Source organism: Salminus brasiliensis, chromosome 16 (assembly GCF_030463535.1).
Source record: "Salminus brasiliensis chromosome 16, fSalBra1.hap2, whole genome shotgun sequence".
Lineage (NCBI taxonomy): Eukaryota > Metazoa > Chordata > Actinopteri > Characiformes > Bryconidae > Salminus > Salminus brasiliensis.
In genome coordinates this window covers 34548891-34576690 of record NC_132893.1, presented here as the reverse complement: position 1 = coordinate 34576690, position 27800 = coordinate 34548891, and the positions used below count along the sequence as shown (strand labels likewise).

Below are 27800 nucleotides of genomic sequence, written 5' to 3'. Positions count from 1 at the left end.
ATATACATCCCAACAACATGCATTTAGACTGCATAGCATGTCTTCTGCAGCGATTTTAGCACTGTAGCAAGAGCAGTGTCAGCACGTCTTATGTAATTCATCCTGAGTTTTAACAGGTAGTTCTGATATCCTGACCTGAAGGGATGGCAGCTGGTCGGCTAGTGTTAGCTTTTAGCATGTTTGTGGCACAGAAAGTCTCTGAAACTCAACTGATTAAAAAAACTCCACATTCTCCCGAAGAGGCTGCTGTGTTTCACTAGAGAAAGCTAGGGCTTTCTCTAGTGGGCGGAGTTTATGTAGATGTTGGGGGTGTGAATATAAAGGGTCAGGACTGTGATGTAACAGTTTTGGAGTTTTGGAATCGGCTCGTCTTCCAGCTCTGTTTTGGTTATGCTGGGTTTTCTTCTTTTAAAGGCTGTGCTGGATTATGTACTGAGCTCTCTTAATTCAACTGATGCTATTCTGTGCTATTCTCCATCCTAGGGCCCTTTAAGGTAATATCTGCAAAGAACGTTCACACCTAGATACAATCTTAAATAAATATAAAGTATTATTATTATTATTATTATTATTATTATTATTATTATATTTAATAATATTAAACTGGTTATTATTATATTATTATTGTTATTATTATTATTACTATATACTATTAAACTGATTATTATTTTTTTATTTAATAATATTAAACTGATTATTATTATTGTTGTTGTTATTGTTGTTATTAAAAATATTATATTGTTGTTGCAGTTATTTTAATTAGTTTAGCTTAATTATGTTTTCCTGTAATCAGATTTTTACATTTTATCATTATTTTGTTTATTTAAAATCTTATTTTTACTCATTTATTAAACAAAAAATAAATCAACTGGTTTTTATGTTATGTTGTATATATAATCTCTTTTAACTCATTTAATTTTAGCTATATATTTTTCATTTATTTCATTTTTGCTCCTAGTAATTAAATCTTTATATGCTCATTTTATGCTCTTAATGTTCTATTATGTTGATTGTTTAAATCTGTTCATTTTGTTCAGAATTTTAATTTAAGATGTAAATGCTGGGATAATCTGAAAATACTGGTCACTTTTACTGTACCTCTGTGTAAATTATATCAATTATATATATATATATATATATATATATATATATATATATATATATTTTTTTTTTTTATTAATACATGAATATTAACAAATTATATATAATATAATATTATTATTATTATTATTATATATATATATATATATATTAGACCTCTTTATCAATAATAAAGGTTCATAAAAGGTGAACAGGACTAATATACTACATAAGAGATCCTACTGAGCTGTTCAAAGAATCGATTTGGTGAGTCCTCTGAATCGGCTCCGTCAACTGAATCGCTCTCCGGAGCGGTAGGTGTCAGTGTGTGTTTGCGGCGCGAGCAGAGGCACGAGCGCAGAGCGAGTCCTGCTGAACTCTTCAGTTGTTTTGCAGCAGGCTGAAGTTGACAGGCTGGGGGAGAGAGTTGGCTGGACGGACATTTCAGACATCCTTCATTCAGACCCTTCAGCCATGCACCCCATATCAGTGTCCATCCCGTCCTTCAGGTCCGAGGACAGCGCGGTGGAGAGGGGCTACACGGTGGGTGTCTGCTCCTGCTCTCAGGCTCTGAGCTGCTTCAGAGACCCAGCAGGAGAACATCATCATCATCATCATCATCATCATCACCACCCTGATTTTTACATTTTACTGAATGTTTGTGGGCTTAAATCAGATAGGAACCTGTGTGTGCTCATTCAGGCTTGCAGGCATGTGTAATCACTGTGACTGTGGTGATGTAGGGGGATTGGAGCTGGCTGGGCTGATATGCAGAATTTCCTGATGTATTTGCATTGGATCCTCCATCAGGTTTTTAAGATTGAGGTCCTGATGAGTGGCAGACAGCACATGGTGGAGAAGCGGTACAGTGAATTTCACGCTCTGCATAAAATGGTGAGTTTCAGAGGGGTGAGCCTGCTTATCTGTCCCTCCAGCACAGCCTTATCACAGGACACTACAGCCAGGTCCAACCGAGGGCTAAAAGCTCTGTCCGAGAGAAAGTACAGGACATTTTCCTGGACTAAAACAGAACCAAACCACAAATTACACTATTAGAAGAGTCAGTTCATTATTGATATTTTATGCACTTTATCAGTTCAATGATTGAGTAACGAGTAAAGTTTTTTTTTTCTCATATTGAGGTGTTTCTCAAATATTACAAAATATAATAATAATAATAATAATATGGTAGCCGGTCAGCTAGTGTTAATATTTGTGGCACAGAAAGTCTCAGAAACTCGACTGATTAAAAAAACTCCACATTCTCCCGAAGAGGCTGCTGTGTTTCACTGCCTGGCAGCTTTCACCAAAGCTAGGGCTTTCTCTAGTGGGCGGAGTTTATGTAAATGTTGGGGGTGTGAATATAAAGGGTCAGGACTGTGATGTAACAGTTTTGGAGTTTTGGAATCGGCTCGTTTTCCAGCTCTGTTTTGGTTATGCTGGGGGTTATGCTAACATCAGAACGTCGCTGTGCTGAACTGTACTTATTTCAGCATTGCTGCTACATATATTAATGTAATATAACATTTAATTTTAAGATTTTTTATTATTCCTCTCTCTTAAATTCTCTTTTTTTTTATCTACCAGTATCTACACCCTTACTTTCTGCGGCTCTTCCCCCAATACTCATATCCCTCCATAATTATATGCCATCTCTAGTCGGGGATTCTCCATTGTTTCGTTGTTTTAATCTAGGATTAGCTTCTCTGTGGGGAACAATCTTAAATAAATATAAAGTATTATTATAATATTATAATATTAAAATTAGCATTATTACTGTTATTGCTATTAATATTATATTGTTGTTGCATTTATTTTAATTAGTTAATTATGTTTTCCTGTAATCAGATTTTTTAATTTGATCATTATTTTTACTAATTTATTTTAAAAAATTAAGTCAACTTGTTTTTATGTTATGCTCTATATATTCTCTTTTAACTCATTTAATTTTAGCTATATATATATATATATTTTCTCTCTCTTAAGTAATTAAATCTGTATATGCTCATTTTATGCTCTCAATGTTCTATTATGTTGATTGTTGATTAAATCTGTAATGTTATATAATATTTAATTTTAAGATTTTTTTTAAATTATTCCCTTCACTTAAATTCTCTTTTTTTCTACCAGTATCTACGTACTCATATCCCTCCATAATTATATGCCATCTCTAGTCTGGGATTCTCCATTGTTTCATTGTTTTATATAGGATTAGCTTCAATCTCTGTGGGGAACATTACATTTCTCTACAGCACATTTTATTACATGTTATTATTGTCATTATACCAGTACAGGGTTGTGCAGTGCAGCCAGCTACGTCTCCAGTGTGGTGATAGGAAATAGATGGAAGTGCAGTAACTGCATCACTTTAGCACTCACGCTCAGTGGGTCAATTTAACACACATTAATCTTACAACCTAGATTTTTACATTGTCTGTTTTTAAGTATCTGCCAATACAGAGTACCGAGTACCGATACCAACTCTGACTGAAATACTCAGAGGTGATAGACGGCTGTAAATCCTGTTGTTTATAGTGTTCCACTTTTTATACATTTGCATTAACGCCTGTCCCTCAGTCTGCTGGTTTTCAGGAGTCTCCGCAGTCTCCTCCCTGATAGCAACAGGCTGAAGAAGCAGTGTAGCGATGCTGTGTATGTCATAGAGGGAGGGGAAAGAGGTGCAGACGGTCTGCAGACGGGCTTTTACTGGTTGTTTAAACATTTGGATTCATAAAGTTTGCAAACAAAAATGTAAAAAAAAAAATATATATATATATATGTGTATGTATGTATGTGTAGGGCATCAGTAAGCTTCATGGCAGTATCGGCACCGGCCCGGTACGGCACGGTATCTGTACGGTGCAACACTACAGTTTACCACTACATATCATTTAAATGAGTGAATTCATGTTTCCAGTACCGTCTAAAACAACTTCTGATTTTTGATGATGTCACTAAGCCCCGGTGGGCTGGGCTAAACAATATGAACCAATCAAATGATCCATCTGAGCTCAGACACCTTCCCTGATGCCATATTCCACCCACAGTTGTGTCACTATGGAAGGACAATAATTAACTGAGTTTCTGATTCATGTTGACTTGAGTGGTGATTGGTCACTGGGACCAGTTTAGTCCAGGAAACCTAGAGATGCTCTTACAGGACTGTGTCATGCAGGTCATTTAGTTGCTTGCCATTGATTTTTCATTTGGGTTCCCTGCAGCTGAAGAAGATCATTAAACCTCCTGAGATTCCATCAAAGCATGTGAGGAACTGGATCCCCAAGGTTCTGGAGCAGAGAAGACATGGATTGGAGCTTTACCTTCAGGTACGTCCTCCATACGTATGAACAGGATGTGAGAACGCTGGTTCAGGGACAATTCATTTAAATTACTGCTGGATTACTGCTGGTCACAGTTTAATTCAGTTTTCTAGGTGAGCTATTCTAAAACTCAGGGATTTCCAAATGTCAGTCCTGTGTATTTTCCCTAGTGTAGATCTCTCTTCATGTTAGAACAGAAAAAAAACATGTGATCATTCTAGTCCAGCAGAGGCTGCTAATAGCTCACAAAGTCTCAAATTTCTCAAAAAGTAGCAGAATGGCCAAAGTAGACCTAAATACAACACAAAGCAGTCAGGAGTTCTCAGCAGATCTCCTTAATATAAGCTCTTACAAGAATCCAGATTTGTTCTAGGAAAAAAGGCTTAAAATATTTATCTAAAAAATATTTTATGGTTTTGTTGATCCAACTATGAGAGTGGCACAACAGATAACACCACTACCTGCCAGTGAGCTACCACACCACATGGGAGACTGAGGTTCGATTTCTGGTCTGGGTGACTGTGCTGTGCTACACCAATAAGAGTCCTTGGGCAAGACTCCTAACACTACATTGGCCCACTTCTGTAATATGAGTACCTTTGTAGATCGCTCTAGATAAGAGTGTCAGCTAAATACCATAAATGTAAATGTAAATGTAAAGCAAGACATTCCCTCACAGTCTAATAAAGAAGTAAACACAGTCATCAGTCTGCAGCAACCATTGGTATGGTTTTCAAAAAGCCCCTGTCCGTCAGTTTCGGATTTCGGCCACAATTCTGAGGAGAATCTCCTGTAGGCTGGGATTTCTGCCACTGCTGGTAGACCCGCTCCTTCCTTCACATTGCTTTCTCAAGCCCAAATTCATTCACCCCTTTCAGCCCATCATTAACTGGATCTGCTTTCTCACTCATTTTCCACACATCCAACGAGACCCTCACTGCACTGTACCCGTCACACACCCCGCAGGTATTTATAGCCTGGTCAGCCTCGTGCAGCGCCATCTGCAGGAGCCTGAAGTTACAACCGCCTTAAACACACAAGGTGACAAATGTTGTGATGCGGGAAGCTCGTATTTGTAATAGAATAAATAGTTACATTTATTCATGTGTGGAAATATGAAGTCTAGTGCTATCTGCGTGCAGACGCTGGAGTTTTAGGACTTCTGTAGTTCACTGTTGTGGTAGTCGGATTTGCTTCTCTGCACTTAAAGAATCAACTCGATCAGTCACACAATTTAATCCTGCAGTAAACGTAACGCCGGCGTCTGACAAAAACTCTCTGTACATAGTCACCATTTGTCTGCTCCTATACTCCAGACAGTTCCATATGTAATAGCATGTGATAAAACTAATAAAAATCATATATACAAACAATATCAAAATTACTGAAAAATTCCCCCACACCATACGGGGACTTTTCCTCATCCACAGAACAACACTAAAACAGGGAGCGTTTTCCAAGAGCTCCATTTTCAGTGACCAATAACAGGGTATTGAGAGGACGGGAGGCCAAACTGCAGACAGAGAACTCTTAAAACCTTTAAAAAATCCAGATTCGCTGACTAGATGCTATGGACTAGAGCAGTGGTGGGCAGTGGTGGGCAATTCCTGCACAGTTTGCTGCTTTTCCTGCTTAAGTTCACCTGATTCATCTCACCTGTTCATTTCCAGGTTTAGTCTGTCTGTTGGAGCAGGGAAATAAGCCAACTGTGCTGGACTGTGGTGGCCCTCGGTTGCCCACAACTGGCCTAGAGTCTAGATAATCTCTGTTTAGTACGTTTCGCCGGGAAATGTGAACCATTTTGAGCCGTTTCAAATGACACGGCTGTTTGTAGCTGCTTTTTTAGATCTTTGCTGATTTTGGAACAGTACTATTTTACTTGGCAAAGCCAATCGGAGCACTGTCTCATTACACAGAGGAGAAAAAAGGATCAGGTCAGAATCCTGGTTCTGAAAGTCTAAAACCTAATGCTTATTTGAAGGATGTCTCGTAGGAACCAAGGGGTCAAGATAGTGAGGATTTCTCAGGCCTACTACTGCTGATGTAAGGTCAGCACCTCCCATGTCCATTCAATTACAGTCATTAGGATCTGAAAGGAAAATGCTGGTCCTAGATTAGCACTTGCTCTGCCAGGTTTGGTAGGCATGACCCTCGGTCATTATGTCCAACCTTCAGTCTCTTTACGTGGGACTGTGCTATTATCTTAACCTACACAGTAAAAGCGGCCTTTTCCCAGCTCCTCCATGATCACTGTTTAGCTCTGTGTTGTTGTTTTTTTTCCCGTAGACTATAATCATGGAAAACGAGATCCTTCCAAAAATATTCCTGGATTTCCTCAACGTCCGCCACTTCCCATCTCTGCCGAAAACCGAGAGTTGTGGGTAAGGACTGCTGCTGCTTTGTAATTTGGGATTTGAGGAACGAGCTTTTAGAGGGCTGAGCGCTGCACTGCTGAGGCCAGTGTCTGTCCTTGGCTCTGGGTTCAGGAGTGTTTGTCTGCCCGCCTGATGTGCTCCTCCTTTGCTTTCAGGTCATTCGAGACCGAATCAGAAGAATCAAGGTAGGTTCTCAGACGGATTCTCAGTATTTGCATAGTCCAAGCATGTGCTGACGGTCAGAAGGAGCTGTGGAAAGGTCATGTTTTCTGCTGACCAATGAGACGCAGCAGCAAATCAAATTAAACAGCCAAAAAACTGACAAAAAGCAAAAGAAATGTGGCTCATGAGGACGTCCATCCCATCATACGACATAACGAACTCATTTTTTACTTTATCACTGCAGGAATGCAAACAACACTGCAAAAACCTGTATCTCTAGAACAGAAACTTAAATTTCAGTGGAAGTCAAAGTAATGTTGCTTATTTATTTCATTTTGAGGCATTTCTGTTGGTCCTTTCATCATGAAAAGTGGAGATACAAGGTTTTTACATGACTGAGCTTATATATCTTAATACTTAATACTTTATTTGGGTTATTTTACAAGCAGTAAATCGTGAACAAATACAAAAATACAAAAAATCAGTATTGTTTTACATTTTTAAAAAACTTTTATAATCTTTACCTATGATCGTATATTGTTTAGTCTTTTTTTTGGCCCTTTGGCCACTGTGGCCTTTCAAGGCCATGTTTGTGCATCCTTCACTAAGGGCACTCAGTAGGGCACTCCTACACACCCTGGCAGGGTCCCATAGAACTCCATGAGGGGTATAACTTATCAGATTGCATCGTATGTGTACTTTTATAAAAACTACAACCCAAACCATTACAGCAGCAGTATGCAAGAACTGTGATTTTCTGCTCTTGGGCTCCCCTGCAGTTGGGGAGTGGAATTCACTTTTACTCCACTGCAGTAAATGCAAATCACACTTTGAGCGCCCCTTATGGACAGCTATTTGTACACAAGCATTTCTGGACAGTCTGAGAGCTGCAGAAGCTTGATCTGAAGGTGGAGCAGCATGTGGGCTGAGGTGGTAGAGTAATACTACAGGATTTTACACTAATATGACTCTATGGGTTCTGCAGCGTTACACAGCAGCAGTTCTGGAGAGAGGTTCTCCTCCTGCAGCTCCACCACCAAAGCTCTAACCATAGTGCAGTAGCAGCAGCAGCGCTCCGGCCCGGAGTGGGAATGATGGAGACGCCACTTGAAACCACATAAAACAAAACAAATGAGCCTCCTGACAGTTTCCTGACTATGTAGGTGCTCTAGGTGTGTTTCTATGGCTGTATTTTGGTAAAGTAATGCAGATCGGTCTTCATCCTGGCAGGTCGTTGTTGGCTCAGCAGGGTATGTACAGTATATAGCAGTGTAATGATATGGTGTTTTTTACGCAGTATTGTTACACAGCGTAATTGAATGTAGACAGATGTCATTTTCAGGACGGCTGTTATTGTAAGTGAGGCCTTTCTAAACAGATGTGTGTGGAAACGACTGGGCGTTCACGCTTCCAGAAAGGACACTCCTATGTGATGAAGAGCTGCACAGTCAGCAGAATGTCGATGTAACACAGGCAGAAAAGGAGAAGCACATGAGTCACACTGTTCTGTTCTGTCTCACTCTTACTAATACCATATCTCTCTCTCTCACACTCTCACACTCTCTCTCTCTCTCACACTCTCTCTCTCTGTCTCTCTCCTTGACTCTCTCTCTCTTACAGTAAACTGACACATCAGCCAGCACTGCTGTTCCTGAGAGACCCCTATCTGCTTCCTGCCACAAATGGTATATATATATATATATATATATATATCTGTGTGTGTGTGTGTGTGTGTGTGTTATTATTGTTGTTGTTATTTAATATTATATTACATACTATATTTATATTATTATATATTTAATATTGTATACTATATTTAGTTTTTCTGAGGTTGCAAACACACCAGGACAGCACAACCAGTAAAATACTACCACTACTTCTACTACTACTACTACTACTACTACTACTAATAATAATAATAATAATAATAATATGTATTGTTCATATTGTTATATATTATTGTTATTATTATTATGTGTTTATTTTGTTGTTATTGACTAACTAAATTAATAAAATATTAGAGTAATAGTAATGGTTACTATGAAGTTTTATTGTTACTGACTCCCCATTTATACCACAGTGCTCCCCAAGCAGCGTCCCCGATCAGATCCCATCTCCGTATGTGTAGTACTGAGACTAAGGCCGTATTAACCTAGTGGGTTAACACTTCCGCTCGGCAGGGGCCACAAGGAGGCGCTATTAGTATGCAGCTAGTGTTTATACCAGTGGAGTCATTACAGCATAACTCACAAAATACATTACAGCATAAACTCCAAACTATTTCTTCAACTCGCAGAAAATCAACACAATGTTTTGGTTAAATTATTTTTCTAAGATAAGATCTGCACCTGATTGGCTCTTTTTATAAAGAGGAAAGCCTGTCTGCCTTTAATCTTTTGTTGTTTTTAATATTGAGCAGTAAGCCTAATATTATTAAATTATAGTTGTTGACTAAATTTAAAAAGCTCTTGTTGCCTGTTGTTTAGTGTGAGCTGCGGTTAGCTAGCTGTGCTGTGATGTTCACCGTCCCGGGTGTAATCTGACCTGTGGACGGTGGTGAATTGAAGAAACACTGCAGGTATATTATAGGTGTGGCCCCGCCCACCTTATTTGGTGTTTTCTGGTAACTACCTGGTTCAGTGCAGCCCTATCCTGTTTGTGTGTGTGTGTGTGTGTGTGTGTGTGTGTGTGTGTGTGTGTGTATGTGTGTGTGTGTGTGTGTGTGTCGAATTAGGCAGCCTGTTGGTCTTGTTGGTCTTGTTCAGCCATAACATTCATTATCGAGGAGCCAAACAAGGACAATCACACATGCAGAAAGAGATCGGGATGGGGCCCTGAAGGGAGGGGGGGTGATCATTCAACATCCTGACCTCACTAACGCTCTTGTGGCTGAATGCAATCAAATCCTCACAACCATGCTCCTCTAAAATCTAGTAGAGACAGCAGGTGTCCAAATACTTTTGCCCATATAGCCATACCTAAGCAATATTGTCATATTCCTGACCTATATTTAGAAACTGTGGAGGCAGTTAACATTACATTTGTCCTCATGACTCAATAAACCCCTGCTTTTCTCTCTTTTTCAGACACGTTTTCAAACGTGGTCATCGAGGGAGTGATTCACGGGATATTCTACCCAGACCTTCAGCCGAGGTAGACCCCAAACTAGCTCCTGTCAGGACAACGGGGCCTCCTGTTGACGGACTAAAAGGGATTTAGCTATCATTTCTACTCCACTTAATGTTGCTTATTTCACTAACACTACCTGACCCGACTCACACTCTCCACACTCCTCCAGTGCTTTTCCCACTTTACGAGCATGTGAAAGGTCCTCGTCTGAATATTGTGAATACTAGCATATCAGCGTATAAGAAGAAAACCGACGAGTGACCTCGTCATTGACCTCGTCATGAGCAGCAGAAGATCGCGACCTCAGGCTCTGATTGTGCTGTGAAGTTCTTCTTCAGGGCTGTACAAAGCGGTGCTCCATCCTCCACAGCATTGAGATCATGGAAGCCAGGCCTGGGGGTTATTTCACAAAGCAGAGCAAAGCACCCTGTCCAACACGAGACGAGCTGAGGGGCTTTCCTATTGGATGGTCCTCACCTTAGGGCTTAAATGATCTGGCTAACTGAGAGATCCTGCTTTGTGAAGTAGCCTTCGGGGTGGGAATATTGGCCCTTTTAATGGCGGTAGGTGCGCTGAGGAGGCGTGTCCATTGAGCCTTTATCACAAATCACATCTTACTAGCAAGGTTAGGTATCATTATAACTTACCTCAACTTTATTAACTTAATATAATCATCACCAATCATGATGTTTATGAAAAAAGGGAAAACAAATCGTGTATTAGTGCATTGTGTAAAAATATGTAAATGATTATCAGTTACTGCTGCTAGAAACTGTGAAAGGGAGACATTTGTCAAAGTGTATATCGTGTAGGGCTGGCCTGGAGAGAGAGTGTGTTTTTTGTTTTGTTTTTTGTTTACAGACATTCGAATGAACACTCAGATTATTCGTTCAATATGCAAATGATATTTACGCTAATATTTAACCATCATTTAAAGTCTGTTCATAAGTGCAATCAAAAATACATATATCCAGTAGGGGGCAGCTATACATTAATAGTGCGGCGCAATAGTGATGGCGCAAATGAACTGAAATCAGCACCAAGTATTTTGTTACATTGCTCGATAATTGAAAAAATTGCTGTGATTTAAAAAAAAAATATATATATATAAAATGTATGATGCATTAAATTAAACCAGCTATCATTTAGTTGATAAAATGCAAAAACCTTGTATTTCCAAAATGTCGAGAAAACAAAAACAGTCTTAACTTTCAGTAAAAGTAAATGTAAAGTAATAAAAATATATATATATTATTCCAAGTCATTTTGGAGCATTTCTATTAATCCATTCTTTTATGACATTTTGACGCCATATAAAGAACAGCTGACAGATTTGATTTATGTCAAATGGTGATGCAAGCTTTTTGCATGACTGCTTCGATATATCGTGTTTATATACTAACAATAATTGTTCTATTCTATTGTGCTGATTGTGATAAATTTTAAAAACTAAAGTTAAAATATGATATTTTAACTATCATACTATTTAAATCATAATTTGAGGTTTGCTAATCATTTATTATTCAAATAAAATATATATATATATCCAGTAGGGGGCAGCTATGTATTACTAGGCAGACCAGTGATGGCGCAAATTGTTGTCTGATATTTTTTTTATTAAAATGTATAATTTAAAAGGATCATTTGCAATACTTTAAATTACAGCAGTTTATTTAGTTATTAGTTTGTTTTTTATATTTTCGACATATTAACAATAGCTCTTCTAGCTCAATGACTTTGATTCCAGGTTTGTGGTTTCTAAACACTAAGTACAGAAACAGATCCCAACATGATGATAATTCCGATTATTCGGGCCAGCCCTATTTTTATAACCAGCCTTTATCTCCAGGTGACCGTATCGTCTGGAGACAGATAGTTACACTGCAGTGGAATTAGGGGAGGATGCATTTGATTTAATATGATCATATTAATGTAATAATATCTCTTTATTTCTGTGTATGAAGCATGCGACCAGACTCCACTCAATTCTCAACTCGCACTGTGCCGAAACCTGACCTGCCAGCACAGCTAGGGGGTATGCATGTGTTAACACTAGGGGCGCTGTTGCGCTGCTGTCCAAGCACTTACACTGGACCGAAACTGGGTCATCCTGGCCGTTTGTAGAAATTTAATCTTGACTTAAAAGAGGCTTTAATTAGAAATAATTTCAAGTGATTTTACCTAAATTGATCGTTTCCGTCGTTGTGACGTGTCTGACTTTGTGATTTTAAGTGTTTGTATGTTTGTATGTGGGAACTATGTGCCATGATACTTAATGTTGACTGTATGAACACTGTGTGATGCACTTTAGGTAGTGACACACTTACACTTACGATTCAACCATTAATATCTAGTAAAATATGATTAAACCTGACAGCAATAAAACAATACACTCTGAAAAACAGACCCTGTCCTTTTTCTTTTAACTTTTACAAAATAAAAAAGTTAAACAGGAGTATTCACTTATTCACTTATTTACTTTTTTATTATTATTACCAAAAATGTAACATATCATCACCGTCATGCAAAAATGTCAATGTTACAGGAGGGGTAAACACCTTTTTAACTTTCAATAGAAGTCTTTTGGAAATTTTGGAGAAAAAATATGGAGAAAAGTACAACAACGAAAAAGATTTTTTGCATTTTTTTTTTTTTTTTTTTTTTGCATGACCATTAGTTTTCACCCAGACCGATATCGCTGCCGAGTTCTACACACAGGGACAGTGCATGGTAGCTGAGGGACTTTCGCTGCTTGACCTCCTACTCGATCAGCCTCCCATTCAGCCTGTCATCAGTCTGCCTACTAGTATCAAGCCTCACTCTGCTGGACGACTGTAGGCCAGGTTAAGAGGGTATGAGGCTGCATTAGGAGAAGCATGGAAGCAAGTTCACTCAACGCTGACCACAGGCCTTCCCGTGCTCTAACAGGCCCTCCTGCGTTCTAACGGACATACAGAATCATATAATTATGTAAAATTTAAAATCAGAAGATATTTAAGAGCTATCAAAGTCATTTATCTGGAAGAACTCTAGATTATGGGGCAAAAGTATTCGGACATGAGGTATTCAAAGAAGAGTTTCTTTCGCTTTTTTTGGAGTAACCGTCTCTACTGCCTTATCATTCCTAACTCCCCAACTCATCCCAAAAGTACTGGATGGAGCTCTACCACCATCATTCCAGAGAACACAGCTCTTCCACTACTCCACAGCTCCTCAATGCTGGGGGGCTCTACTAGGCCATGCCTGGCATTAGGCAGCATGGTGCCAATAGGCTCATCATATTTATTGATCTGCTCCAGAGAGTCCTATTCTATTGGCAGTCCTTATCTGGTCTAAGGACCAGACAGGCGGTGTGTTCATTAGAAGGGGTGTGCGGACATTTGGACATTTAGTGTATTTAGTATTTTAAAATGTTTTGATGATGATGATTCGTGATTAATGCAGTAGGAAACCATCAAGGTTGTCTAGGACCTCAGAGAACCTCAGAGAACCCCGGAGTGTTTTTTTTCTCAGTGGTATCCAGGCAGATGCAGCTAAACATGCTTTCCCATTGGTTGGAGCCAAGGGACTTAGCAACAGTCAGAAGAATCAATCAATCAATCAGGTTCTGCGCTGCAGTAGGTGGGACCAGTCTCATGGGAAAAACACCACTGCAGGAAAACTCGGAAGTCCTACACACACCACCAGCTGTGAACGTCAGCAGTAACCTGCCCCACGTTATTAGTATTAGCACTAATTAACATTTCTAAAGGTTTTACTTATCTACATACACAAACTGGACCCTCACTCACTACAATACACAACTATGGCTCACGGACAACTCACTACGGACAATAACGCAAATATTTCTTTTTAACTCACACATACAGATAAATATGTACATATGTATACATACATTATATATATATATATATATATATATATATATATATATATATATATATACACACACACACTATTCCATCTGTGTATTTTTTGCTTCTTATATTTCTATATTTTATTTTTTAACTTAAATTTAACTTAAATGTAACTTATTTTATTTTATTATTATTTTTTGCACTTTTGCACTTTATTTCATTAGGTTAAGGTTTAGTTTAAGTTTAAATTTAGATCTTTATTGAATAGTGGGCAGACTGTCAAAAAAAACATTTCACTGCAAGTTATACTGTGTATTACTATGTATGTGACAAATAAAATTTTATTTGATTTGATTTGACAAAGCAAAACAGACGAGAGTTCATTATTTTCATCATTTTTAATTACAAAAAGGAAAAAGACCATATACAGAAAAGTGTTTGGGTCAATGCGGTGCTCAAATTCACTCTATTCCAGACACATGGAAGCTTGTGATCATGTAATACTTAGCATTTTGTGCTTAACACCCAGCAGCCGAACTGAAACGCAGTGAAGCTTCTTTAATCCACTGATTAAAAAAGAGAAGAAAAAGGGTGTTGATTCTCATACAGCAGCACAATCACACCTACAGACTTCTGGATCTCCGAGACAAATTCATCACCTCGTTTTGTTTGTACATTTTGCATAGTGTTACTACTCAAAACACCACATCTCCAAAGTTGTGGGTCATTTGGTCACCTGCCCGGCTGAAGAACCCGCCGTTTCTCCTCGATGGCCGGTGCTATTTCACCCTGAGGTAGAGCTGGGCAACATGGTGATAATTTATTGAATCGAGATTAATTGTGATGCTTACAATAAGCTTCTCTAATCATATGGAGGAGACTGTTAGTGCTTAATAAACACTGATCAGCTGCAGGATTCATTACTAACAGTGTAATTAGACTGAAGGGTTCATTAGATGAAGAGCAGCAGATGTTGAGTAGAAATCACTGTATTCAGTACAGGAGAGGATCTGAATAGTAGTTTATAAGTCGAATCTGTCACTATGGATTTATTTACGTCATAAATATCGTGTATCGTGAATATGTCTTTAAATATCATGATGTGATATTTTTGCATATCGCCCAGCCCTACCCTTAGGTATACAGAAATGTTCCACAGCCCACAAACCCTTACGTTTTATCCCCTGTACTTTTCCCCTCTTAGTGTTCTGGGGTTCTCTGAATGCTGAGGTCTTTAGAGTAAATCTACACCATTAGAGAACACCTGCAGCTACTCAAACCGTAGACTAAACCTGCCAACGTCTTTTAACTACCGGTGGATAAAGCGTGCCGTTCTCTGCTGGGGTTATGAGGCTGATCAGGTCAGTTCAGCGCACAGCAGTGCACATATTCTGACTCCTTAAAGGGAATCCTATGCTGTTATTATTAAGAATTCTGCATAATGACATGGTTAAGATGTGTATCTCGTTCAGAGTGGGATTTTTCTCTGGTGGGTTTGGTGAAAGACTGAGCTCGGTTCTAGATAACCTGACCTAGTCTGAGCTGGAGTTCTAGAGTGGAGGTGAAGGGTGGTGAAGACGCTGCCTGATGCCTGAGACACTGTTCTACCAGAGTTCTGAGAAGATTGTGGTTTAAAACAACAACAATTTCACACCAAACTCCCACTCTGTTTACATCTTAACCTCTGAACTATGTAGACATCTATGGAATTCCCCTTTAAACAATGTGGTAGTTCAGAGAATCCACTAAATTCTGAAAGAGAAAAGAAAAGACATAATAATAATAATAATAATAATAATTGTATAATTATTGTTATTAATAATTGTATTATTGTTATTATTATTATATATTACGTTTAGAATATTTTTGTTTACCACAGGGTGTGACTGCAGTGATTTCAACACAAATCTTACTGTCAATTTAAAATTCAGTAACATGAACCTGATGTAACTTCAGTAACACAAGTAATAACCCAACCCAAACCCAGGTCTGGATGTAAACTTAAAACCCTTAAAGCAAACTATTAACCGTACCCTTTCCTCTACGAACGTTCTCAAGTGTTCTGAAAGGTTCTGTTTGGTCCGTAGCTTCAGCACAGATACACTGTTAAAAATAAAGCTGCAAAAAAAGAAAAGAAAAGAAGGACCACATTTGGTCCCATAAAGAACCTCATAATAAGGCGATTTTTCCAAGAAGCGTCTACTGAAGTGTTCTTTAGGGACCAGATCTGGTTCCTCAATCGAACCCTTTTCAGCACCTCTATGGTTAAGAGTGTGGGGTCAGGCAGCAGATGGCAGATCTGTCCATGGCTGAACGCTGTACGCTCACAGCTCTGCGTGATCCGTCTCGTCTTTGAGCGGCTCGTTCTGGCTGACTTCTTCCTCCAGCGCCTTCATGTTGGCAAAGTCGACCTCCCTCCTCAGCTGCTCCACAGGGGGCAAACCCACAGCCAGGTTCCGCATGGCAATGGCGGTCATCAGGAACCTGGAGGAGGGAGACGTGTTTAAAGGCAGATCTGGAGGAAACATTGGCTCTAAATCAAGTTTTGTTTTCCAGGTAAACAAAGATCACACACACACACACACACACACACACACACACACACACACACACACACACACACAGGAGTGTTCAGTGAAATATGAGGATTAATTCACCTTTATCTGTCATTATTAGTTTTTTTTTAGTGTTTTTATTACAATTGTTTTGGAACCATTTCTGCAATACACTCAATTTACCTTCATAAATATTTATATTAAATGTAATTACTTTATTAAATTGTATTTAATTTGCTTACTCAATTACTTTATTTAATAATGCAAATTATTTTTAACTAATTAACTGTATTTTGTATTATTACTTATTTTAGAATAGTTATATTTTTAGAATATTATTATTATTATTATTGTATGTATTATATTATATATAATGATCAGATATTTAAAAGAATTACATAATACTGTACACTGAATTTTGATTTTTTATTGTATTTTAATATTAATTAGCGTATTATATTAGTAGCATTTATTCATTATATATATTCATATAACATTTATTCAACTGTTATTAAATGCAAATTGTAATAAAATATTTCCCATTTCTACTTAGAAACACAGATCTGACAGATTTCAAGTTTAGAACCTGCACCTCCCACAGTCTCTCTGCTTCTTTTAAAGTGAATAGAATAACTCTTTGAAGGCACAGTTCTCACCAAATATTACAAAAAAGCATGGTGTCAATCTTTGTACTCATGCACTCCGACTTCACCTCATGGGGTCACTGGGGAACGGGTCAGCTGGTCTGCTACAGAACATATCATGCACAAATGTGTGCGTGTATAGCTCATGTACTTATGTAGCATTTCCAGCTTTTAAGCATCTGCTTGGTTTTGTTTCATTTAATAACTGTTTACATTAAACATGAAACAAAATACAATCTGTAAAAATACATTCATTAAATAAGATAATAAAGATAATGGCATAATAATCTGCCATCCAATCAGCTACTGCTTACAGTTCAGTATGGTCTGTGCAGTCTGTGATATTTTGTTTTTTGTGATATTTAGCAATATTACAAAATACAGTTGTTGTTTTTTTACCAGATTTCTGCAGAAGATTGAAGAATGATCACCCTGGTCATGATATTAATAATGGCCATTAATAATGCCCTCTGTGTATTGAAGATTAGAGTAAAATAAAGAACACTGGGCAGATATAAGTCTAATAATCTGCTCAATCGGTCATGAAAAATAATTTCCTTCTGTCTCCAGCAAGTTGTGGCACAATGTGTATAATTTAATGTGCTTTACGTGACACTGCACATCCTGTGTGACCATGTGACCGTGGCTGGACTGGGAACTAATTTTAGCCCCGGACTTTTGTTAAGACCAGCCCACCGCAATCACAGCCCGCGACACCTTCACAACTGTCCCTGTCCTCAGACTCCTTTCCTACTTTTTCCCTACGTGAATGAGATGAGGGGAAGTTATGAAGACCTGCTATATTTATGTCTATTATGGCCGATACCCTTGCCTCTTCAGGAATTTGACATCAACTTGGTGAGGTTTTGGCACCCCCTGCAGCGCTGGAGTACTCACACAAGCGTTCTGGGGCAGTTTTTGCGTTCATAATCAGGCTTCTTCATTTATAAACCTATTTCCACCCACATGTACAGAAGCGAGGGAGTGACAGGGAGGAAGAGCGTGCGAGCATGTAAGAGAGTGGTGAGAGATAGTGAGAGAGAGGTCATGCAGAGCACTGAGGGAACCTTGCTTTCTCAGCAGCCCACACTCATAGCAGCCCACCGGGAATTGTCTATACACTGGTTGTTGTTTACAGTCTTTAGATTTGCTCTACATTTGGCTTTCTGATCCATGCAGTTGTGATCTACTGACCCATTGTGCCCATTGTCTACTGTTAACTATAAGGTACTGCTGCACTGTCCACCACTAACTGGATGTCCTTGGGCATCTGGTGCTTCTATCCACACTGTCCTTTCATGATCTAAAACTCACCCTCGTCGGATCATGTAGTACTTTTTGGTGAGAAACCGGTTGAACCTTTCGAGGATGGGCGCCTCTCGCCTCTTCTTCTTCTCCTCCATCCGCTTCTGGCGCTTAAGGAAGAGCCGAACCACCGGATCAGTGATGTTGATCTCTGACCCTTCGTCGCCAAGGCCAGTGATAAGGGGCTGCAGCTCGGGGGGCAGCGGCTCCGTCTCTGGAAACCCCCCCCCCCAAAAAAAATCAAAGGTTTAAATAAGAAATCATTTAGTGATAATGATAAACGAGCTCTCCCATTGGTTGGGGCTTCAAGAGCAGAGATGAAGGCTGAAGTCCTGCATTCCAAATGTTTGTGGACACCCCTTCTAATCAATGCTTTCAGCTACAGATAAGCAACGCACATACACACGCACACACAGCTTGTCTAATCACTGTAGAAAAGTACTCTAGTCAATGAACTAAGCTCTCTAGAATGATGGTGGTGGAGCTCCATTCAGTACTTTTGGGATGAGTTGAAAGTTGGGGATTAGATGGGGTGGTGATAATCTAACACCTTGACTTCACTAACTCTAAGCCCTTGTGACTGAATGCAATCAAATCCTCACAGCAATGTTCCTCAGTAGACAGTAGAGACTCCAACAAAAGCAGGATGAACTCATTTCAATACCCTTGATTTCAGAAGAAACAAGGAATCAGCAGGTGTCCAAATACTTTTTTCCATTTTGTGTTGGTGCTATGGGGAGCCTGTACGGTTTCTCTGTTTAGCACCAAAAGGTTCTGTATTTCTAAGAGCGAAGCATGTGTGACTGAGCTGAAGGGTGTGTGTACTGACCCGTCCCATTGCGGACCTTCTCCTGAAGCTCCAACAGCATGGTGAAGTTCTTCTGCAGCGCCGCCTCAGTGGTGTTCACGTAGATATACATGTAGCAGGATGGCACATCGGACACGGTGTACACCTTATGGTATGCTCCAGCAGGCAGCTGGTCACACACACACACACACACACACACACACACACACACACACACAAAAAAAATAACGTCATCCAACATTACACTGGACTATTGACAGGAGACCTCTGATCTACTGGCAGGATCATGCTGGATCATGACAGAAGCGGTTTTACCTGCATCCTTTCTCCTGAAGCGAGTGTGTAGTTCATCTTCTCCTCCACAACCTCCACCTTCACCTGGCCCTGCAGCACCTGAACACTGGTGTTCCCTAGATCCTCACTCACATAGTTCTCCAGATGCAGGCCTGTCAACATTACGTCCCAAACGTCAACATTTCTGAGCATCCTCACAAGTACTGCACACAGGGTTCTATGTTCTATTGGAAAAGGGTTCTTCTCACCCTCCACCACCACCACCCCTACTCCTACTGATGGTCTACTGGGGTCTGGCTTCGGGTCCCTAAATTTACAGAGTTCCCCTTCCTTGCCTCAGCCAAGCAAGTGTGGTCCGCACTTTGCAAATGGTTCTTTAAATGATGATGGTTTAATACAGAACCACGGCAATTATTACTGGTGTTCTGGTTGCACTGGGAGGGGCTTCGGTTGCACTGGGAGGGGCTTAGGTTGCTTAATGTATTTTTATGTGGTTTGGCCTTATGCTGAGCGGTTAGGGCGCCGGGCTATTGATGACAGGGTTGTGGGTTCGATACCCAGGCTCGGCAAGCCAAAATATATATATATATAAAAATATATATTATTATTATTATTATTATTATTATTATATTTATTCACTACTATTGTTACTATTGTCATTTTTGCTGTTATGGTTGTAATGCTTTGGCAATACCATTCTCAGAAGTCATGCTAATATGGCAATACAGCTACTCTAAATCTTGTGTATACCTGGAAAGTCAGCGATGAAGACCACCTCAGTCTGGTTGTCTAAAGTCCCCTCAATTTCGTCAAACTTTGTCCTCCACGGCGACAGATCCACCAGCAGAGGCATGAGCCAGGGGTTGGGTCGGAATGGAGACCAGTCTGCTTTTACAATATCAACACGGGGATCGAATATCCTACAGGGAAAATAAGCAGGTCAAACAGGTGTGACTGGACACACAGTGCCACAAAGCATTGGATTGCTCCTCAGACCTAACATCTGACCATGTGATCAGATCTTCATCTAATCCCTAAACCAAGATAAAGAGAACCCAACTCACCTCTGCTGGAAGCGGTCATTGATAGACACCCAGATATCAAAGTAGATCTGAGGATCAGAGATGTTGAAGCGGGGGAGGTTGTGGCTCAGGCAGGTCGCGTATTGCTTCAGCATGTCCCCGTGGTCCTTCCACCGCCGACTCTGAGTAAACACCTGCAAACAGCAACGAAAACACTTACAGTGCAGTCCAGAAGTATTTGGACAACTGCCACAGTGTTGTCCATAATTGTCAGTTTCCAGTTTCCGAGATTGGAAAATTTGCAACTGGTCACAACGGGAGGATCAAAGAATACATACACATACACATACATACATGACAGTGATGCATTACATTTGCTCAACTTCAATTACATCAATATAAACCATGACAGAGCAACGCAATTATTGCCAAAGCAACTGAACTGACAGACAGAACTGCATGTGGAAATGATGCACACATTAAAACATATTAATTCAATGCCAAATCCACTCTAGTTTTGTTGATAAAGTAGAGAGACTCACTCCAGGGTTCAGGTAGCCGACCTCTCCGGTTACGCCATCTTTATAGGTGATTTTAACATGCTGGTGGGAACGAGAATGGACCATCATGTCCCATGAGTAGCCATAGAGACCATTAGTCCAGTTATTGTACCCCTGTAGAGACAAAAGAGACATCAGATTTACAGGACCAATATGCACTATTCATTAATATTCATCAACAATGAATTATTCAGTATCTACAATGAATTATTCAGTACCTACTATGAATTATTCAGTATCCACTATGTATTATACAGTATCTAGTATTAATTATTCAATATCCATTGTGAATTATTCAGTATTTTAGTAAAATGTCTGTATAATCTATTCAATATCCACCATGAATTATTTAGTATTTAATATAATTTATTCAGTATCTACTATGAATTATACAGAATCTAGCATTAATTATTAATTCAACGTCATTCTGAATTATTCAGTATGTACTATAATTTGTACAGTATATAATCATTTATTCAGTACCCACTATGAATTATTCAGTACCTACTATGAATTATTCAGTAACTACTATGTATTACACAGTATCTAGTATTAATTATCAATATCCATTATAAATTATTCAGTATCCACTATTAATTATTCAGTATTTAATATAATTTATTCAGTATCCACTATTAAATATTCTGTATTTAATATAATTTATTTAGTACTATGAATAATATAGAATCTAGCATTAATTATTAATTCAATATCATTATGAATTATTCAGTATGTACTATACATTGTACAGTATATAATCATTTATTCTGTACCCACTATGAATATTTCAGTATCTAATATAAATTATTCAATATCTACCAAAAATAATTTGATACCCACTATAACATACAATTTTTTTTAGTACATTAAGACATATAACACCCGGTACTTCATCATCAGTAGATCAAACCATTCATTCAGGCTTCTCTAAATGTAATATATTTAATAATCAACATTTCATTTAAGATCTGTTAATGTAACTTTAGTACAAACATGAAGGCAGGGTGTAAAAAGCTGCTCTTTTCAAAGGAGTTTAACAGATTTGTTCTGGCAGTGAAGAAACGTTCAGGCTGTGCTGGTGGCTCCCACTGAACGGACAGGAATATTTGCTCAGGTTGCAAAACCCCGGCTGTCCTCCTGAACTGTAGACATTCTAGATCCTACTGTTTAAAGAGTAAACGTGAGAGGACCCTTCTTTAAAAGGAAAAAAAGGCTAAACATTTTGCTTCCACTTTGGCCAAGAGAGAAAAAGTGACCTGTGTGATGAAATGGGAGTAGGGCAGGAAGAACTGCTCCGCGATGTAGACGACGGCAAAGATGGCAGCCAGCTTGTGCCTGAAGCGGGGTTTGGAGGGTTTGGGAGACGCAGGCCTGTCTTGCTGTTCGGGCGAGCCGCCGGACGGGCTTGGGTACACACAAGACGAGCTGGGACGAGAGGTGGGCGACACCAGTGGCAGGATAGGCTGAAGGAACTCTGGGAAATGTCCGAAGAAGCGTCTGGGCCAGTCGGTGTAGCAGAACAGAGGGCTGGTGGCCAACATGGTGTAGGAGAACATCCCTGCAGGGATTAACACAGAGTGTTTGAGTCTACATAATAATCAGTAAACCACTAAAATGGTCTGCTTGGAGACGAAAGATAAAGGTCGGACGGGAAATCTCTCACCAGAAACTGGTGTAATCCTCACCTAGTGCGGTTATTAAATCCTCCAACCCTTAAAATCAGGCCATACTTACCATTATTACCATTAAGAATAATCTACATCACTTTAAAAGGCCCTAAAACTGAACCCTGTGGTACACCACAAAATCTGGTAAACTAAACTAGGTAGTCTAAACAGGTTTTCACTTTAGGATTAATAACGAAATCCTTACCTTTAAGTTTAAGGGGTTTAAAAGGCTGAAGCAAGGTGACGCACTGCGTATTTCAGGTGGGTTAAAGTAGGGAAAACTGCACATTCTTGCGGTCCGCCCGGACTGAAGTTCGATACCATTGCTCTTATCAAGTATCAAAAACCTACTTACTGAGGTTTTAAACACACTGCTTATTTTGTCCTCTTACCAATACTGAAGAGCTGTGAGTTCATGCAGTGAAAGTAGCTGACAAAGAAGAAGGCGACAGGGCGGGTGGCATCGAAAAACAGCAGATAACCAGCAGTCAGGTCCAGGATTAGGCCTCCGCCATGAACCACCATCAGATTGATGAGCTCCACAGGCAGGAGCAACCTGATAAACAGCACAGAGAACAAACAGAGACCCGATTAAGAGCATATTTAACACGTCTTTGCTTATACAGCTTTAAGATTTGTGATTTTAATCCAGTATGAATCTGCATTGTGTGTAGTGGTCACAGTGTGATATCAACTGTAGTTTTTACAGTCTGAAAACAATAAGTGTGGACGGACTTTAACCCAGTATGAATCTGCAGTGTGTAGTTCTTAGTCTACAGGCAATGTATTTTATTATTTTTAATCCAGTATGAATATGCAGGGTATGTGGTTTTCACAATGGTACATTAATAATTGCAGAGTAATTATAATCCAGTGTGAATCTGCATTGTGTGTAGATTTCAGTCTGACAACAATAAATGTGAAGAGACTTTAATCCAGTATGAATCTGCAGTTTGTGTAGTTTTCAGAATGTGAGTAATAATTGTGGTGTGGCTATAATCCAGTATGAATTTGCAGAGTGTGTGTAGTTTTTACAGTCTGAAACAATAAGTGTGGAGGGACTGTAACCCAGTATGAATTTGCAGTGTGTGTAGTGGTCACAGTGTGACATCAAGCAATCTGAATACAGTATGAATCTGCAGTGTGTAGTTCTTACACATTACCAGCAACAATTAAGGTGCTTTTTAATCCAGTATGAATCTGCACTGTATGTGGTTTTCACTATGTAAATAATAACTGGATTATAGTGGAGTGACTATAATCCAGCATGAATCTGCTGTGGTTTTAGCTTTCACAGTGACAGTAATATATGTGGAGAGATTCCAATCCAGTATGAATCTGCATTGTACAAGGTTTTTACAATATGATAGTAACCATTGTGGGGGTGATTATAATCCAGTATGAATCTGAAGTCTGTGTAGTTCCTACAGTCTACCAGTCATGATTAAGGAGTGTTTTTTAATCCAGTATGAATTTGTATAGTGTGTAGTTTTTACAGTCTGAAAACAATAAGTGTGGAGAGACTTTAACCGAGCATGAATCTGCAGTGTGTGTAGTGTTCAGTGTGACATCAAGCAATCTAAATCCAGTATGAATCTGCACTGTATGTGGTTTTCACAATGTAATTAATAACTGGATTATAGTGGAGTGACTATAATCCCGTATGAATCTGCTGTGGGTTTATCTTTCACAGTGACAGTAATATATGTGGAGAGATTCCAATCCAGTATGAATCTGCATTGTACATGTTTTTACAATGTGATAGTAATCATTGTTTACACTCTGACTCACTTGAAGGGGTCAAACAGCCAGTGATGAGCCAGATATTTCATGGAATACCCCTCCACCCAATCAGCATCCAACTTCTTGACTCCAGCAATGAAGTACACTATGAAGATCTGTCGAACACAGGTGTGCAGGTATGGTCATTAACTGCATCCTTACATACTGAAATGCCATTATACGGCTAATAAAGGTGTAATAACCTTATTATGTTGCAAAGTTTTGAAATTTGATTAATATCATACAGAAAAAGCTGTAACATAACCTGAATAACCCACCTGAGTTCGGAGCAGGGTGTAATTCCACAACGGCACATGTGCATTCCTCTTCTTGGGGTTACGGAGGCCATCTACTGACCTGCAGAACAGCACGTACAGCCACAAATAAGCTATGCTGTTCTTTTCCAGTCAAAACGGAAAAGCTCAAGCCCTGGCCGCCATCTCACCAGTATCTGTTGGCATCCATCAGCGTGAGCTGGAACCCGATGAGGCCGTAGAGGTAGGAGTGATTGTTCCAGGCTGTTTTGTCCAGGAAGAATACGTACCAGTAGGTGGATATGAACATCAGGCAGGACAGGCGGTAAAAACAGCCCAGCATGATGCCAACAGCACCTGTCCAAACACACACACACACACACACACACACACACACACACACACACACACACACACACACACACACAAAATGGAGGCTATCATGGACAGAGTCTTTATCCAGGCATTTCCACTTTGCAGGAAAACGCCAGTCCAGCACTGTGCATTGAAGTGCTAACCCACCGGCCACTTTAGTGGAAACCTTTGACTTGTAGCTCCACATTGTTGATGAACAGTAATTCTTTAAGTAAGCACAAGGGTGGGGTTTCTAATAAAGTGGCCAGTGAGTGGAAGCACAAATTAAGGGGTTTCTAATAAAGTGGCCAGTGAGTGGAAGCACAAGGTTGGGGTTTCTAATAAAGTGGCCAGTGACTTGGAGCACAAATTAGGTTGTTTCTAATAAAATGGCCAGTGAGTAGAAGCACAAGACTGGGGTTTCTAAGCACAAGGGTGGGGTTTCTAATAAAGTGGCCAGTGAGAAAAAGCACAAGGTTGGGGTTTCTAATAAAGTGGCCAGTGAATAGAAGCACAAGGTTGGGGTTTCGAATAAAGTGGCCAGTAAGAGAAAACACAAGATTAGGGGTTTCTAATAAAGTGGCCAGTAAGTGAAAGATCAAGGTTGGGGTTTCTAATAAAGTAGCCAGTAAGAGAAAACACAAGATTAGGGGTTTCTAATAAAGTGGCCAGTAAGTGAAAGCACAAGATTAGGGGTTTCTAATAAAGTGGCCAATGAAAAAAGCACAAGGTTGGGGTTTCTAATAAAGTGGCCTGTAATTTTACTGTTTTCTATGCTTCAGACTCACCAACCAGCCAATAACTAAGCCCTTCATGAGTTGAAGGGTCTGTACTGGCACAGGGTCTGTGAACTCTGCAGAGACGTGGCCTTCTGGCCTAGAAGTTACCATTACTCTGGATATGTTCACTCACCTAGAAACATCACCAGGTAGACCAAGTACATCCAGTCCATAGGCAAAGGCTCCAGGAAGTTAAACAGAGGGAAACGGCAGACGGGCGCTCCGTCCAGGTACTTATAGTCCAGGTGACTGAGCCCACGCTCCTGAGTGATGTCCATAGCCATCAGCATGCCTGTAAATAGAGCAGTCTGTTCAACACATGCAAACTCCAGCCAAAGAAACATGTAGTCCTACAGCAGCGCTACAGCACTTTCTAGAGCCAGACCCCCCCCCCCCCCCCCAATATTAGTGGCACTGATATGGTAGTGTGTGTGGTGCTGGTAAGGGCTTTTACACATGTCGGGGTCACTGCAAGGTTGAGAGTGGGTCCACCACCCAAGGGCATGCAGCCAAGAATGGCTCTGTGGTCAGAAACTCATCACAGAGCCACAAGGTTTCTAATAAAGTGGCCAGTGTGAGGAAACATAAGGTAGGGGTTTCTAATAAAGTGGCCAGTGAGTGACGGCACAGTGCTGTGTTTCTAATAAAGTGGCCAGTGTGAGGAAACATAAGGTAGGGGTTTCTAATAAAGTGGCCAGTGAGTGACGGCACAGTGCTGTGTTTCTAATAAAGTGGCCATTGTGGGGAAACATAAGGTAGGGGGTTTCTAACAAAGTGGCCAGTGAGTGACGGCACAGTGCTGTGTTTCTAATAAAGTGGCCAGTGAGTGAAGGCACAGAGCTGTGTTTCTAATAAAGTGGCCAGTGAGTGAAGGCACAGCGCTGTGTTTCTAATAAAGTGGCCAGTGAGTGGAAGTGCAAAGTAGGGGAGTGTGGGGAAACACAAGGTAGGGGGTTTCTAATAAACTGGCCAGTGAGTGGAAGCACAGTGCTGTGTTTCTGATAAACTGGCCAGGGAGTGAGTGTTTCTAATAAAGTGGCCAGTGAGTGTGGAAGCACAGTGATGACAGAAACAAATAGCTTCAGGCCACATACAGAGACTCTGTGGAGACCCTGACCGTGTGCAGCTACTCACCAAACAGAAAGCGGAAGATGCCGAGAGAAGCGGGGTCCATGGGCCGATTGAGGAGACACACAAACCGGTGCCATGAAGACAGGTCCTCCAGCTCAAAGCCAAACAGTCTCTGCATTCTGCTTGTGGTCTGTTTGGACTCGGCCCGTTTGTCTGCAGCTGCTGCACCTTCTGCATGGCTCCTTCTCACCTTTTTGGCCTTCTGCACATACGGAGCACCTGTGAAAGTGCTGAATATCAGTCATCTTAAGCTTCAATTCAAACTATGCAAACAAAATAAAATAAAATATATAAATATTCAATGTGATTGATCAGCTTCACCTCTCCAGTCACAAAGCCCACCCTTACACACCTGATTCAGGCCACAGGTATCTGATCATGAGTTACTGTGATGCTTTAGGTGCTAAGAGATCACATATCAGTATATTTTACTATTTCAGGTAAGAAGCTAGACACACACACACACACACACACACACACACACACACACACCTATGCACGTTACCATTATTAACTGGTGGATAAGGTGCGCTGCTGTTTACCTGCTGCAGCTGCATCGCACGAGCCTCTTTCCATACTTCACAGGTATGAAGCTCTGCCCCAGACGTCTAAGCAGCAGTGTCCCCTCACTGCGGACAGGGTGGACGGGGTAGCTCTGGACACGTAAACAAATGGATACGTGTCAAACACTGGCACACCGATTTCAGCCAGCACACTGGAAG

General features: G+C 40.0%; 2 protein-coding genes across 2 annotated transcripts; one reads left to right on the top strand and one right to left on the bottom strand.

Moving 5' to 3' along the window:
• Window positions 1-1436: 1436 nt before the first annotated feature.
• On the top strand, window positions 1437-12468 carry snx24 (sorting nexin 24). The gene is made up of 7 exons (XM_072658457.1): window positions 1437-1623; window positions 1891-1974; window positions 4302-4406; window positions 6687-6781; window positions 6931-6960; window positions 8558-8622; window positions 10024-12468. The coding sequence occupies exons 1-7, from the start codon at window positions 1555-1557 to the stop codon at window positions 10092-10094; spliced, it is 519 nt and encodes a 172-aa protein (XP_072514558.1). The 5' UTR covers window positions 1437-1554; the 3' UTR covers window positions 10095-12468.
• Window positions 12469-14306: 1838 nt separating this feature from the next.
• Window positions 14307-27800, bottom strand: ggcx (gamma-glutamyl carboxylase). Its single transcript, XM_072659196.1, has 15 exons — window positions 27621-27800; window positions 27082-27297; window positions 26081-26239; window positions 25006-25171; window positions 24839-24917; window positions 24570-24676; window positions 23171-23334; window positions 22368-22669; window positions 21094-21225; window positions 20594-20745; window positions 20280-20449; window positions 19551-19681; window positions 19257-19404; window positions 18437-18641; window positions 14307-16407 (listed from the first exon to the last, which is right to left on the bottom strand). The coding sequence occupies exons 1-15, from the start codon at window positions 27652-27654 to the stop codon at window positions 16248-16250; spliced, it is 2325 nt and encodes a 774-aa protein (XP_072515297.1). The 5' UTR covers window positions 27655-27800; the 3' UTR covers window positions 14307-16247.